The sequence below is a fragment of the Brassica oleracea genome, chromosome C4 (genome assembly GCF_000695525.1).
Source record: "Brassica oleracea var. oleracea cultivar TO1000 chromosome C4, BOL, whole genome shotgun sequence".
NCBI classification, from domain to species: Eukaryota; Viridiplantae; Streptophyta; class Magnoliopsida; order Brassicales; family Brassicaceae; genus Brassica; species Brassica oleracea.
This window is the reverse complement of record NC_027751.1, coordinates 47,656,510-47,668,016: the sequence shown is the minus strand read 5'-3', so window position 1 is coordinate 47,668,016 and position 11,507 is coordinate 47,656,510. Positions and strand designations below refer to the sequence as shown.

General features: G+C 39.3%; 3 protein-coding genes and 1 pseudogene across 3 annotated transcripts; 2 read left to right on the top strand and 2 right to left on the bottom strand.

Annotated features, from left to right (window-relative positions):
* Nucleotides 1–747: 747 nt before the first annotated feature.
* LOC106342651 (ATP synthase subunit gamma, mitochondrial-like) lies at nt 748–2,904 on the top strand. Its single transcript, XM_013781648.1, has 8 exons — nt 748–976; nt 1,211–1,254; nt 1,328–1,480; nt 1,657–1,770; nt 1,853–1,980; nt 2,055–2,177; nt 2,270–2,389; nt 2,482–2,904. The coding sequence occupies exons 1-8, from the start codon at nt 891–893 to the stop codon at nt 2,677–2,679; spliced, it is 966 nt and encodes a 321-aa protein (XP_013637102.1). The 5' UTR covers nt 748–890; the 3' UTR covers nt 2,680–2,904.
* A 487-nt stretch (nt 2,905–3,391) lies between these two features.
* Nucleotides 3,392–4,938, bottom strand: LOC106339082. The gene is made up of 3 exons (XM_013777902.1): nt 4,744–4,938; nt 3,848–4,651; nt 3,392–3,799 (listed from the first exon to the last, which is right to left on the bottom strand). The coding sequence occupies exons 1-3, from the start codon at nt 4,936–4,938 to the stop codon at nt 3,392–3,394; spliced, it is 1,407 nt and encodes a 468-aa protein (XP_013633356.1).
* Nucleotides 4,939–6,488: 1,550 nt separating this feature from the next.
* LOC106339081 (putative F-box protein At3g20030) lies at nt 6,489–7,537 on the bottom strand. The gene is made up of 2 exons (XM_013777901.1): nt 7,377–7,537; nt 6,489–7,203 (listed from the first exon to the last, which is right to left on the bottom strand). Exons 1-2 carry the CDS (start codon nt 7,535–7,537, stop codon nt 6,489–6,491), a joined length of 876 nt encoding a protein of 291 aa, XP_013633355.1.
* A 1,150-nt stretch (nt 7,538–8,687) lies between these two features.
* On the top strand, nt 8,688–11,408 carry LOC106342650 (annotated as a pseudogene).
* The last annotated feature ends 99 nt before the right edge of the window (nt 11,409–11,507 follow it).

The window sequence follows — 11,507 nt, the reverse complement described above, 5'->3', positions numbered from 1 at the left end:
TTTTTTTTTATCCCATTGGGTTTTTCCATGACAAGGTTTTAACGAGGCAACAAAGAACATACAAAAGATAGACAACCAAAGAGAATGTTACAATTTGAGAGATGAAAATCTATCATTGTTCTAAAGGTTCTATGACTACTCATTCGAGGGGGAGCTTACGTAGTTGTACTCTTTTTACTTTTACTACGGTTTTTCCCATTGGGTTTTCCATGACTAGGTTTTTAACGAGGCACCACGTAATACAAGATAGATGATCAAGGGGGAGTGTTATAAATTAAGCATTGAAATGATCATCCACTTCTTTACCAAACTCAAGCACTATGATCATTCACTCCTTTACCAACTCAAGCACTATGATCATCTACTCATCAAGCATTATGATCATCCACTCATTTACCAAATTAAACACCATCTTTGTTATTTTATGTATTGTTGTTCACTATAAATACCATCACTCATCTCACTCTTTTGTACACCATAAACAAGAACAAGAGTTTATAATCAAAGAACCATTACATCTTCTTCTTCCTTATAATAAACTCTCTCCCTCATATTAGTGTTATTTGCTTCCTACGGGTATTAAATTCTACTCTTATTTAAATTTCTCGATACTATAAATTATAAGTTATTTAATAACATAACTAAAATTCGTATTTAATTTGGGCCGATGATGTATCAGTATTAGCCTTTGTTGAGCTCAAACTGAATTCAGGAGAAAACTTGTCGTCATCATCCCAAAACGACGTCGTGGGAAGTGTGTTCTGACAAACAAACCCCTTGTTTTTGCCAATAGCAGTCAGTCATATCACCCGAGTCGAGAAGAGGAAAGAACACCGATCTGAGAAAATCGTGTGTTTTAATTTATCATCATCATCATCAATCTTTGATCAATGGCTATGTCTATTCTCCGTCGCGAAGGGAGGCGTCTCCTCCGCCCAATCGCTGCCATCCGATCTCCTCTCGCTTCTTCTGACCAGTGAGATCTCTGTCGATTCTTCTTCTTGTGAATTCGAAATCGCTTTGTTCGATTGAGTCTTTTGATGTGATCGTTAGGGTTAGCATTTCTCCCTGAATTTCATTTGGTCTCTATGACTCTCAGCTAACGATTCTCGTTTTAATCTAATCACAAGATGAAATCAATTTGCTCTGTGGCTTGTGAGTAGATAATGTATTTGGATCGTGAGGATTTGAATCTGCATTTGATTTGTAGGGAGGAGGGACTTGTTGGAGTTCGATCTATCTCTACTCAAGTTGGTAAGTCTCAGCTGGTAATTGGAATTTCTAAGATGTTCTAATATTCATGAGTCTATATGTATTCTCTGTGCAGTGCGTAACCGCATGAAGAGTGTAAAGAACATCCAGAAGATCACAAAGGCCATGAAGATGGTTGCTGCTTCTAAGCTTAGAGCTGTTCAAGGCAGAGCTGAGAACTCCCGTGGACTTTGGCAGCCTTTTACCGCACTTCTTGGAGATAATCCCAGTACGGTTGGAGTAGTTTATATTTATCAATTTATATCCCATCCCATCCCATGGCATGCATTTATATTGATGATGACGATCAATCTCTTACTATTTCGATATCCATCCTCTCTTGCTATCTCTGTGTTCTTCTTTTGCTTTTGGATGTGTTTATGATTTGCATAATGTCAAAACCAGGTATTGACGTGAAGAAGAGCGTGGTGGTTACTCTCTCTTCTGACAAGGGTCTTTGTGGTGGAATTAACTCCACTGTTGTTAAAGTGAGCAGAGCTCTCTACAAATTGAATGCTGGTATGTTTATCTATGGTTTTTATGGGTTTTGTTTGTTTCCCTAATTTTCCACCCCTGATATTTGTTTTTTACTTCGTTGCAGGTCCTGAAAAGGAAGTGAAGTTTGTTATTGTGGGAGAGAAAGCAAAGGCTATAATGTTCCGTGACTCAAAGAACCACATCTCCCTTACTGTAACAGAGCTGAATAAGAATCCACTCAATTATGCCCAGGTAAGGTCATACTTGTTACTTGCTCGTTCTCGAACTATGTATTGATGTTTTCTTATGTTTACTTGCTGGTTCAGGTCTCTGTTCTAGCTGATGACATCCTGAAGAACGTTGAATTTGATGCTTTGCGCATTGTCTACAACAAGTTCCATTCGGTTGTCGCATTTCTACCGACTGTGGCCACTGTTTTGTCGCCAGAGGTATGTCACAATTGTCAAATGTCTCAAGACTACGATTTGTGATTAATATCACACATATTTTATTCTTGTTTTTTTTTTTTTTGCATTGAAAGATTATTGAAAAGGAATCTGAAGTTGGAGGCAAACTCGGTGAGCTTGACTCGTACGAGATTGAAGGCGGTGAAACAAAGGGAGAGATTCTGCAGAATCTGGCCGAGTTCCAATTCTCTTGTGTAAGTAAACAAAGAAGATACCAACTTAATTTATGATTTTTTAATCATAGAAAATAAATATAAGGAATTAATTATAATACTCTTACGTTTAGGTAATGTTCAATGCGGTGCTGGAGAATGCGTGTAGTGAGATGGGAGCTAGAATGTCTGCAATGGACAGTTCAAGCAGAAACGCAGGAGAAATGCTTGACCGTCTCACCCTTACTTACAACAGGACTCGTCAAGCCTCTATTACAACAGAGCTTATCGAGATTATCTCTGGAGCTTCTGCACTTGAAGCTGCAAAATAAGCACATCCTTGTCTGAGTTATGATATCTATCCACCTTGAAGGAGAGGAGTCTGTTTTGAACAACCTTTGCTGGCTTCTTGTTGGCACCACCAGTGTTTGCCCAAAAGATTCTTTTTTTTTTAATAATAAATATCCCTGTAATTTCCGGCAGGATTATGAATAATTGCATTCACATTTTGTTCTGATTTCTGAAGCACTTCCTCAACAACTTTCAGTGTTGTTCTTCTCAAACACCTTTTATATATATATACTTCGGTTTAATAATCTAGCTTTGAAATTTTGAACCAGATACTGTGTAGGTGTCATATGTCTCTGCCACTTAGGCAAATTAACAAATCTAACGATGAAAATAACAAGAAAGGATTAATCTTCTATGGCCTGTTCGTTTACATGTTAGTAGATTGCTGTAATGATCCTAATATTTACTGATATAATGCTCTATTTGGGGAACCGACCCTTGTCCTCATGCTATCTGTAACCCTTGCTATCTGTATACAAACCAGAAACATTTTTTTTTTTTTGTAAAAGGCTTTCATATTTAAATTGCAATGCTGAAAATAAAGTTACAAGGCTATGAATTTGACATCATAGAGTTCAAAGTAAAGCTTGTGAAAGAAAGATGATTGAAAAATCATATGGAGCTAGAGAATTACAGCATAAATCTCTAAGCATTTGAAAAAAATTGAGAGAGAGATTAGCTCACTAAATAACTTTAGTGTTGGTCTCCGTGACGACCTCTGCCTCGGCAGCCCCGGCTTTTGCGACCTCTTACTGTTTGCCACTGCATATCTTGGACCTTCTGAGATGGTTTCAGCTCTCTTCCATGTCGTGATCGTTGGGCCATTTCAAATTCATTAAAATAACCTGTGCAATCACCTGTGAAAGGAGTAAAAGACAAACCTCCGGAATATGGTGGAATATCACTTGAAACTTCGGGTGGGGGCGTTAAAAAAACACTCCCTGTGGCTGGAAGATCTTCCAAAGTAGTTGTATGGTCTGTATTAAGCGGAGCATTTTCAGACAAGGCTGAATTGCTAGAAGGAGTGGCTGTTGCTGTTGTTGTTGCTTTAAAGATGGTGGCTGGAGTAGATGGTTCTGACTCGGTACTTGTAGGGAGGATCTAAAAAAAGGATGAAGGAGAAGAGGCTAGTACTTGGCCATCAGATACTGATGTAGACTTTAGAGTAGCAACTGATGTAGTAGGTAATGCTTCTATGGCTTGAATGACTGTGGTCGAGACTGAAGTGGATGGGACATGGACTGAACCAATATTCACAGTAGGTGAGGGAGCCATTAAAGTAGGGACATGTTCTGTGACTGATGCAGCGGAAACAACAGGAGTTCCTGTGATGGACGCTACTGCAGCAACTGGAGTTCTTGTGACTGACGCAACGGCAGCAACTGGAGGAGAGACTGTTGGAATAATGGCTGAATCAGTCCTTGCCACAGTAACAGAAGCAGAAATACTCATATCATCTGTAGCAACTTCAGGGACTAAAACAGAAGGGTAAACACTTGCAGAAGCAAGCGAAGCTCCTATTTGATCATTAGACGGATGACTCGAGTTCCTAGGCTGAGCAGATTTTTGCAGACATCTTGAGTCTTTATGGCCTAAGTGTCCACACTTACCACACTTTGTTGGGATCCACGAATACTCTACATCAACCAATGATATAGTACCCCTTTTGTCATTCAAAGCGATCTTCTGCGGGAATTGCTTGTCCAATTCAACTTCCACCAAGATTTTTGTCTCACCCATGAGAGTAGGGTCAAGTCTGGGCTTATTTGTCAGCATTGGAGCTCCCAGGGCAGAGGCAATTCGGCTTATTCCTGGATTAGAGTATAACCTACTGGGGATATTTTTTAGAGTTACCCAAACTGGAATAGTGGAAATCTCTGGAAGAGATAATGAAGCTGCAGGACTCCAAGGAGCTACAAACATCAAGCAATCATCCACATGCCATAATCCCCTCTGAAGAATCCAAGAACGTGTAGATACATCTGGAATGTGGAATAAAAAAGAAGAATCACCTAGTTTCCTAGAAAAGATTCTGCATTTCTTACCCCAATCCTATTAACTACAGCATGAACAAGCCCACCTGACGGAATAGAACAGCGATGAAACTGGCCAATAATATACTCTTTCTGATTTTCAGGACCATGAAGCAGAAGTTTGCTCGGGATTGTTACCATTGGAGTACCATCTTCCAAGTATGTGGGAGATGTTGTTTTGTAGAGGTTCCTGGCAGATGGGTTCATCTTCTCAGCCCAAGGGAATCGAAGATTTCCATCTTTCTTTACTTCAGGAGTAGGCAATTTTGACTTTGACCAGAGCTTTGTTAGTAACTCTGTTTGTCATTTGTGGGGCTCTAGTATGATTGTTTGCAGAGTGATGTTGGCCATCAGAGAGAGAAGGCCAGTGAACCGGGGATAATAGTTCTTGAAGGAGATTTGATCCAGCTTTATTCAGAACATCTACTGCTGATGGAGAGGATGGATAAATCTTTAAAGGTTTTGCCCATGCTCCTAGAGAAGGGGAAACTGATACATCAGACTTTTTATTAGTTTCTGTAGTAGAAGAACCCTCAACGGTGACAAGGTTTTGCACGATTATTGAATCCACAAGAGCAGCTGAGGAAGTAGAGTCTTCATTAACAGCTTCTCCTCCTGCATCTTTGTGGTTCTCAACTTGAGGTACACTTTCCACAAGAACATCAAAGAGAATCTTTGGAGGTTCCAATCCAACAAAACCCTTAACAGCTGAGTCTTGTCCTGAGTTTTGGCTTGATGGAAACTTTTCGGCAGTAGCAACAAACCCATCAAACCCAATTGAGGAAGCTGGTACTTTTAGAGAACCAGTTGAAGAAGAGCGGCGAAGTATGGTGAACACTAAGCCATTGTCAACTTTTTCAATTAGATCTGGGGGTTGGGAAGAAGATGCCATTGAAAAGAGATATATGAAGAGTTAAAAGAAAAGATCAAAGATGGAGTTTGAGAAGGGGAGTCCACCGGAACAATTGCAAGCCGGCAGAGCAGAGGCGGCGACTCGCGAACGGCAGAGCCGCCGAGAGGAGAACGAAGATTTAGGTTTTTTTTCTTTTTGGAAACTGTGCCCGAGAGAAAAAGCTTTTACGACACAATTACAAACCAGAAACATCGTAGCTAGGAAATGTGAATACAATTAGAACGATCACAACCTATATTATCTATATTTATCATGCATTTCTCTTCTAAGGAGAATAAAAACTCTGATTTGCGTTAAGTGACGTACATCCCTGTAGCCAAGAGGACCACACCAAGTTAAATTAACTCTGTATTAGAAAAGATCTCTCCCAACAAGATGCGAAGTTACGAACCTATGATCTTTTAAACGCCTACCAAATAATTTAAGAGTTTACTTAATACGCCAACTCCACGTTGATTACAAAGAAAGTGAGTATCACAAGCTAGTTTCGTAGTATTTTTTTTTTTTTTTAACTGTAACACAAATTGAGAATCAGACCAGGAATGTACCAAGTTACTAACAACACAAAACCGCTTATATTGTACTCATAAATCTATGAAACTTGACAGATGTCAAAGCTTTTGCACGATTCAATGTAATTTTGTGCATGAGTGTCGACAATATAATTAAGTATAGTTTCAGGCTAGCCAAGCATATGTTTGTTTGAGGTACTTGACCAAGCTTTTTCAAAACAATAATTAGTGAATAAAAAGAGATGATGCAAGAAACAAACAAGCTATTGTAAAATGACTAATAATCTCCTCCTTTTCTTTTGCCTCACGATGAAGGTACTGATTGACCTTAATTATTGGAGCTGCACCAAACTTGGAACATAAGAGATCACAATATCTTCCATATCCGTTTTTTCTTGGTAGCATCCATCCTCTCCAACCACATAACATTGGCCCTTGTAGATATGATCTCTACGTTCCTCGCAGTCACCACAAACCACTGCTACTTTCTTCTCCTTGTCAATGACGAAACTGCCAACTTTAAACCCATGGTCGCCAAGAAAAGGTTTCATATCAACTTTACAGAAACTGCTCCATGACACTGCATCAGGCTTAATCTCAGTTGTAATCCATATCACCAATTCATATAGGTGCCTTTGAAATAGCACCGCAAGCTGCTCTCCTCTGACACAAGAATATGGAATCTTATTATGAGTTTCAAATGGTAGATCCAAAAACGGTCCAAATTTCTCTCTAGTAAAATCGAAACCTAATATTTTCCCATCAACAACAAAGTAACTATTTCCCTTCAAGGACACACCTCTCTTCCATATCCGTTTAAACTTTCTAGGAGTGATGATATCAAGAACCCTCCATGAACTAGACTTAAAATCGTAGATTTCATGCTTGACATTATCATTATTGTCATACTCATAGAAAAGCCACAGGAGTTTATGGTTCTTGTTGCTGTCGTATCCTATAGCACACTGATCTGTTATGGTCCTATTAATTCTGAGCTCAATCCATCTGGTTTGAGCCAAATACGGGTTCCATACAAATAGCCTTTGCCTGTTACGCTCATCGAGGCATAACAATAAGCCGTCACACTGGTTGACTCTATATATAAACCGATAGGACTATGTAGTTCACCTGTATCCTTTATACATGGCATGTCTTTGATGTTATGGATTCTGTGGAGATTAAATCTTCTATGAAAACGATAAGCTTTACAGGTCAAGAACACCGGAAACTCTATGGCTGAGTGTTTTTTTGTAAAGCTCTCGTCTTTGGATAGAGTGTTCCATCCTTTGCAAGTGGATTTTACGGCTTTGAGAGAAGTTAACGAAACTTTAGAGAGTATCTCCTCTACCAAATCCAACGAAAGATCAGTGATCATCGTCATTGTTTCCTAGAAATTAATTAGGGTTTTACTCTTAGGGTTGCTCTCTCTATTTCTTATATAGACAAATAAGGTATGGAAAAGGAGTTATTTCCAATTAATAGCTATTTTCCTTTTTCAATGTGGGTTTCTAAAATTTTAGTCAATTTAGTTACTTTAATTAAAATATTACGAAGATAAATACATTGTTTCTATTTTTTGCCTTTTTACAGTATATACTAAAAGGAAAGTCATTTTTTCTATAAAAATTATTCCCAGAAAGGGCAACCAAGTCACCAAGAAGCTCACATGTGTGTATTCAATTGAGAATTTTAGGTGATTTGTATTAAAATGACAAATTCACTATTATTTAAACATAAATTTTAAAAACTCATTTAAAATTCATTGTTATTGAACTAATTAACATTTCATAGAGTACTCTAAAATCCACCATTATTGAAAAATTGTAGAGTTTTAGAGTTTCTTGGTTAAAATAATTGCAACACATGATTTTAGGTTATATTCTAGAGTGGTTTAACAAAAATCATATAAATCTTTGCGACTTATTGAAATCATCTAAAACTCCATTAAAAATCAAATCACCTTGAATACACCCTTTTTAAAGAGGATTTCGTTAGAATGATTCGCACATACAATAAAATTACGTCACCATGACCTAGCACATACCAATCTTGAATTTTCAACATCCTTAATGAAGTGTTCTAACAGCAAGTATACCAAGTGGGTAGCCTCACTGGAACTCTGAAAACTCAATAACAGCCTCTTGCTTGCATCATCTCCGTTACCTTTTTTCTAATAACTTCATCCCCTCTTCTGCACTCGGCAGTTTTAACAAAATAGAAGTTTTAGTACTTTCGTTCTCGAGTTTGATTTGGGAATGCTGACAATGGTACCGTGTGGAACAAGGGTAAACATCACCAATAATAGAGTTCTATAATAGTCAACAAAGACCATTATTAGTAAGTACTAAAGGTCAAGAAAGACCCGCACTTGGATCCCACTAGGAAGACTTTATGGCAATTAGTCCAAGTCAAGAAAGACTTTTAAGCTAACGCCGCTACCACGACGGCAAGACTTATCGGTAAACATGCAACTATAAGATATAAGTAAACTTGGACAGCTCCAATGCCAAATCATATGTTGAGTAAACACTTTCATCTCAAAAGTTTTCGCGCGCGATGGCCACAATGTCCGGTTCGCAACTGCTTTTGTGTTTTCTCTCGGTACTCTTACTACTCTGTCGTGTCTCTGTGTCGAGCATCTTTATTGTAGAAAACCCTGTTGTTGGTCTTTCTGCTTGTCATCCCCACCATATCCAAGCCCTTACGCGGTTCAAGAACGAGTTTGATTCCAGTGTTGCACAACCAAACTGACTACTTCAATGGAGTCCGGTGCGATAACAAGACAGGCGAGGTCACTAAGCTACCAACTACCGAGTGGCTGCCTCAGTGGAACTCTGAATCCCAACAGTAGCCTCTTCCGTTTTCATCATCTTCGTTACCTCAAATCTCTCTTACAACAACTTCACCTCCTCTTCGTTCCCTTCAGGACTCGGAAATCTCAACAAACTAGAGGTTTAATCTCTCTCCTCTAATGGCTTCATCGGTCAACTTCCTTCATCTTTTAACAACCTAAGCTTGCTTTCCTATTTAGACCTTTCCCGAAATGAGCTCGTTGGTAGTTTCCTAAATATACTTAGCCTAACCAAACTCTCATTTCTAGACCTTTCCAATAATCACTTCTCAGTTCTTGAACCCACCAGTAGTCTTTTTGGCTTGAATCACCTTCGTTACCTCGATCTCACTCTCAACAGTTTCACCTCCTCTTCCCTTCCTTCCAGCTTAGGCAATCTCAACAAGTTAGAGATCTTGGCTCTTTCCTCTAATGGCTTCATCGGCCAAGTTCCTTCCTCGTTTAGTAACCTAAGCATGCTAACCTTGTTGTACCTTGACAAGAACGAGATCACTGGTGGTTTCCCACTTATATGGAATCTAGCCAGCCTCTCAATCTTGGACCTTTCCAGTAATAACTTCTCTGGAGCCATTCCTTCTTCTCTCCTCACTATGCCTTCCTTGTCATATCTGAATCTTCGTGGAAACCATTAATTTCACAGATCCTATTAAAGTTCCTGAACCATTTGCGTCATCTCGACTTGAGGTCTTGTTCCTTGGGGATAACCTTTTTGAAGGAAAGATCCTAAAGCCTATCTCAAAACTCGCCACCCTCGAATATCTCGACCTTTCTTTCCTAAACATAAGCTACCCAATTGATGTAAGGCTTTTCTTCACTCTCAAGTCATTGTTGAGACTTGATCTCTCAGGAAATAGTCTGCTGGCAACCAGTATAAGTTCATCTTCCAAAGTCACGATGAACGTGGAGGTTCTGCTCTTCTCACGTTGCGGCCTGAGTGTGTTCCCAAACATCTTAAAAAACCTTTTTGAGATTGGAGCATCTAGACATTTCAAAAAATAATATCCAAGGGAAAATCCCTCGGTGGTTATGGAACCTTCCTCGCCTAAGCTTAGTGAATCTTGGTAACAATAGTGGTTTCGAAGGTTCGACCAAAGTTGTAGCTAGGAAATTCATCAGTGCAAATATTAATACTGGCTTTAAACCTTTTCCAAGGAGCGTTTCCTATTCCACCACTCTCTATCAACGCACGCGTTGTCTGTACGGAACAATGGTTTCACAGGAGACATACCACTTTCAATCTGCAACTTACCCTCTCTCGTTGTTCTTGATCTATCCTACAACAACTTCACTGGTTCAATTCCTCATAAATTGACGGATCTGAATCTCCGGATGAACAACTTGGAAGGAAGTCTTCCGGACATGTTCCACGTCGGTACCTCTCTGCGGGCACTCGATGTTGGCTACAATAAAATTACTGAAGAAACTTGCAAGGTCTCTACTGAACTGTTCCTCGCTACAGTTTATAAATGTGGACCACAACCAAATCCTTGACACATTTCCTCTTTGGCTCAAGAGTTTACCCAATTTATTTGCAAGTCCTTACCCTTCGGTCAAACAGATTATATGGTCCTATATCTTCACCTGATCATGGTCCTCTCGCGTTTCCTGAGCTGCGGGTACTTGAAATATCGGATAACTACTTTACCGGAAGCTTGCCGCCAAGTTACTTTATGAATTGGAAGACATCTTCACTCGAGAGGAATGAAGATGGGAGTAATATATATGGGATACAAAAAGAAAACTTCCAAAGATGGTTACTATAGTTATGAGGATACTATAGATTTGCAATACAAAGGTCTATTCATGGAACAGAGCAAAGTCCTCACATTTCTGGAAACAGATTTGAAGGACAGATTCCTGGATCCATTGGTCTCCTGAAGACACTGATTGCACTCAACTTATCCAACAACGCCTTCTCGGGCCATATTCCTCTGTCTTTGGCCAACGCTACAGAGCTCGAGTCATTAGATCTGTCAGGAAACCAACTCTCTGGGACTATTCCTATTGGACTCGGGAGCCTGTCGTTTTTGGCATTCATAAATGTGTCTCATTACCAACTCAAGGGTGAAATACCACAAGGAACACAGATTATTGGACAACATAAATCTTCATTTGAAGGGAATGCAGGCCTTTGTGGTCTTCCTCTCCAGGAAACTTGCTTTGCACCACCACCACAACAACATATTGAAGAAGACAAGGAAGAAGAAGAAGAAGTGCTGAGCTGGAAAGCAGTTGTTATAGGGTTTGGACCAGGACTGTTGCTTGGATTAGTAATAGCTCAAGTTATTTTTTCATACAAGCTAAAGTGGCCATCAAGATAAAGGGCAGAAACCATTTTAGATTGTTACGGTTCTGTTGTTTGATCACTGAATGACTACTATCAAGTAGTTGATGAAGCAGTTCCTTTGTGTGTGTGTTTTTTCTCTCTTTTTTTTTTTGGTTATCTTTTATGTGATTGATATTCCGTGTTTTTAACGGTTTTAAACTCGTTTTGGAGCAA

Excerpts from the sequence above, each read along its gene's own strand:
- LOC106342651 (XM_013781648.1), top strand. The coding sequence starts at position 891 with ATGGCTATGTCTATTCTCCGTCGCGAAGGGAGGCGTCTCCTCCGCCCA. Across the intron at positions 1,981-2,054 it reads ATCCACTCAATTATGCCCAG|GTCTCTGTTCTAGCTGATGA; the intron begins GTAAGGTCATAC and ends TTGCTGGTTCAG. Across the intron at positions 2,178-2,269 it reads CCACTGTTTTGTCGCCAGAG|ATTATTGAAAAGGAATCTGA; the intron begins GTATGTCACAAT and ends TTGCATTGAAAG.
- LOC106339082 (XM_013777902.1), bottom strand. The coding sequence starts at position 4,938 with ATGAACCCATCTGCCAGGAACCTCTACAAAACAACATCTCCCACATAC. Across the intron at positions 4,652-4,743 it reads CTGTAGTTAATAGGATTGGG|AGGGGATTATGGCATGTGGA; the intron begins GTAAGAAATGCA and ends TGGATTCTTCAG. Across the intron at positions 3,800-3,847 it reads CTACTCTAAAGTCTACATCA|ATCCTCCCTACAAGTACCGA; the intron begins GTATCTGATGGC and ends TCCTTTTTTTAG.
- LOC106339081 (XM_013777901.1), bottom strand. The coding sequence starts at position 7,537 with ATGACGATGATCACTGATCTTTCGTTGGATTTGGTAGAGGAGATACTC. Across the intron at positions 7,204-7,376 it reads TCAGCCATAGAGTTTCCGGT|GCAAAGGCTATTTGTATGGA; the intron begins GTTCTTGACCTG and ends TGAGCGTAACAG.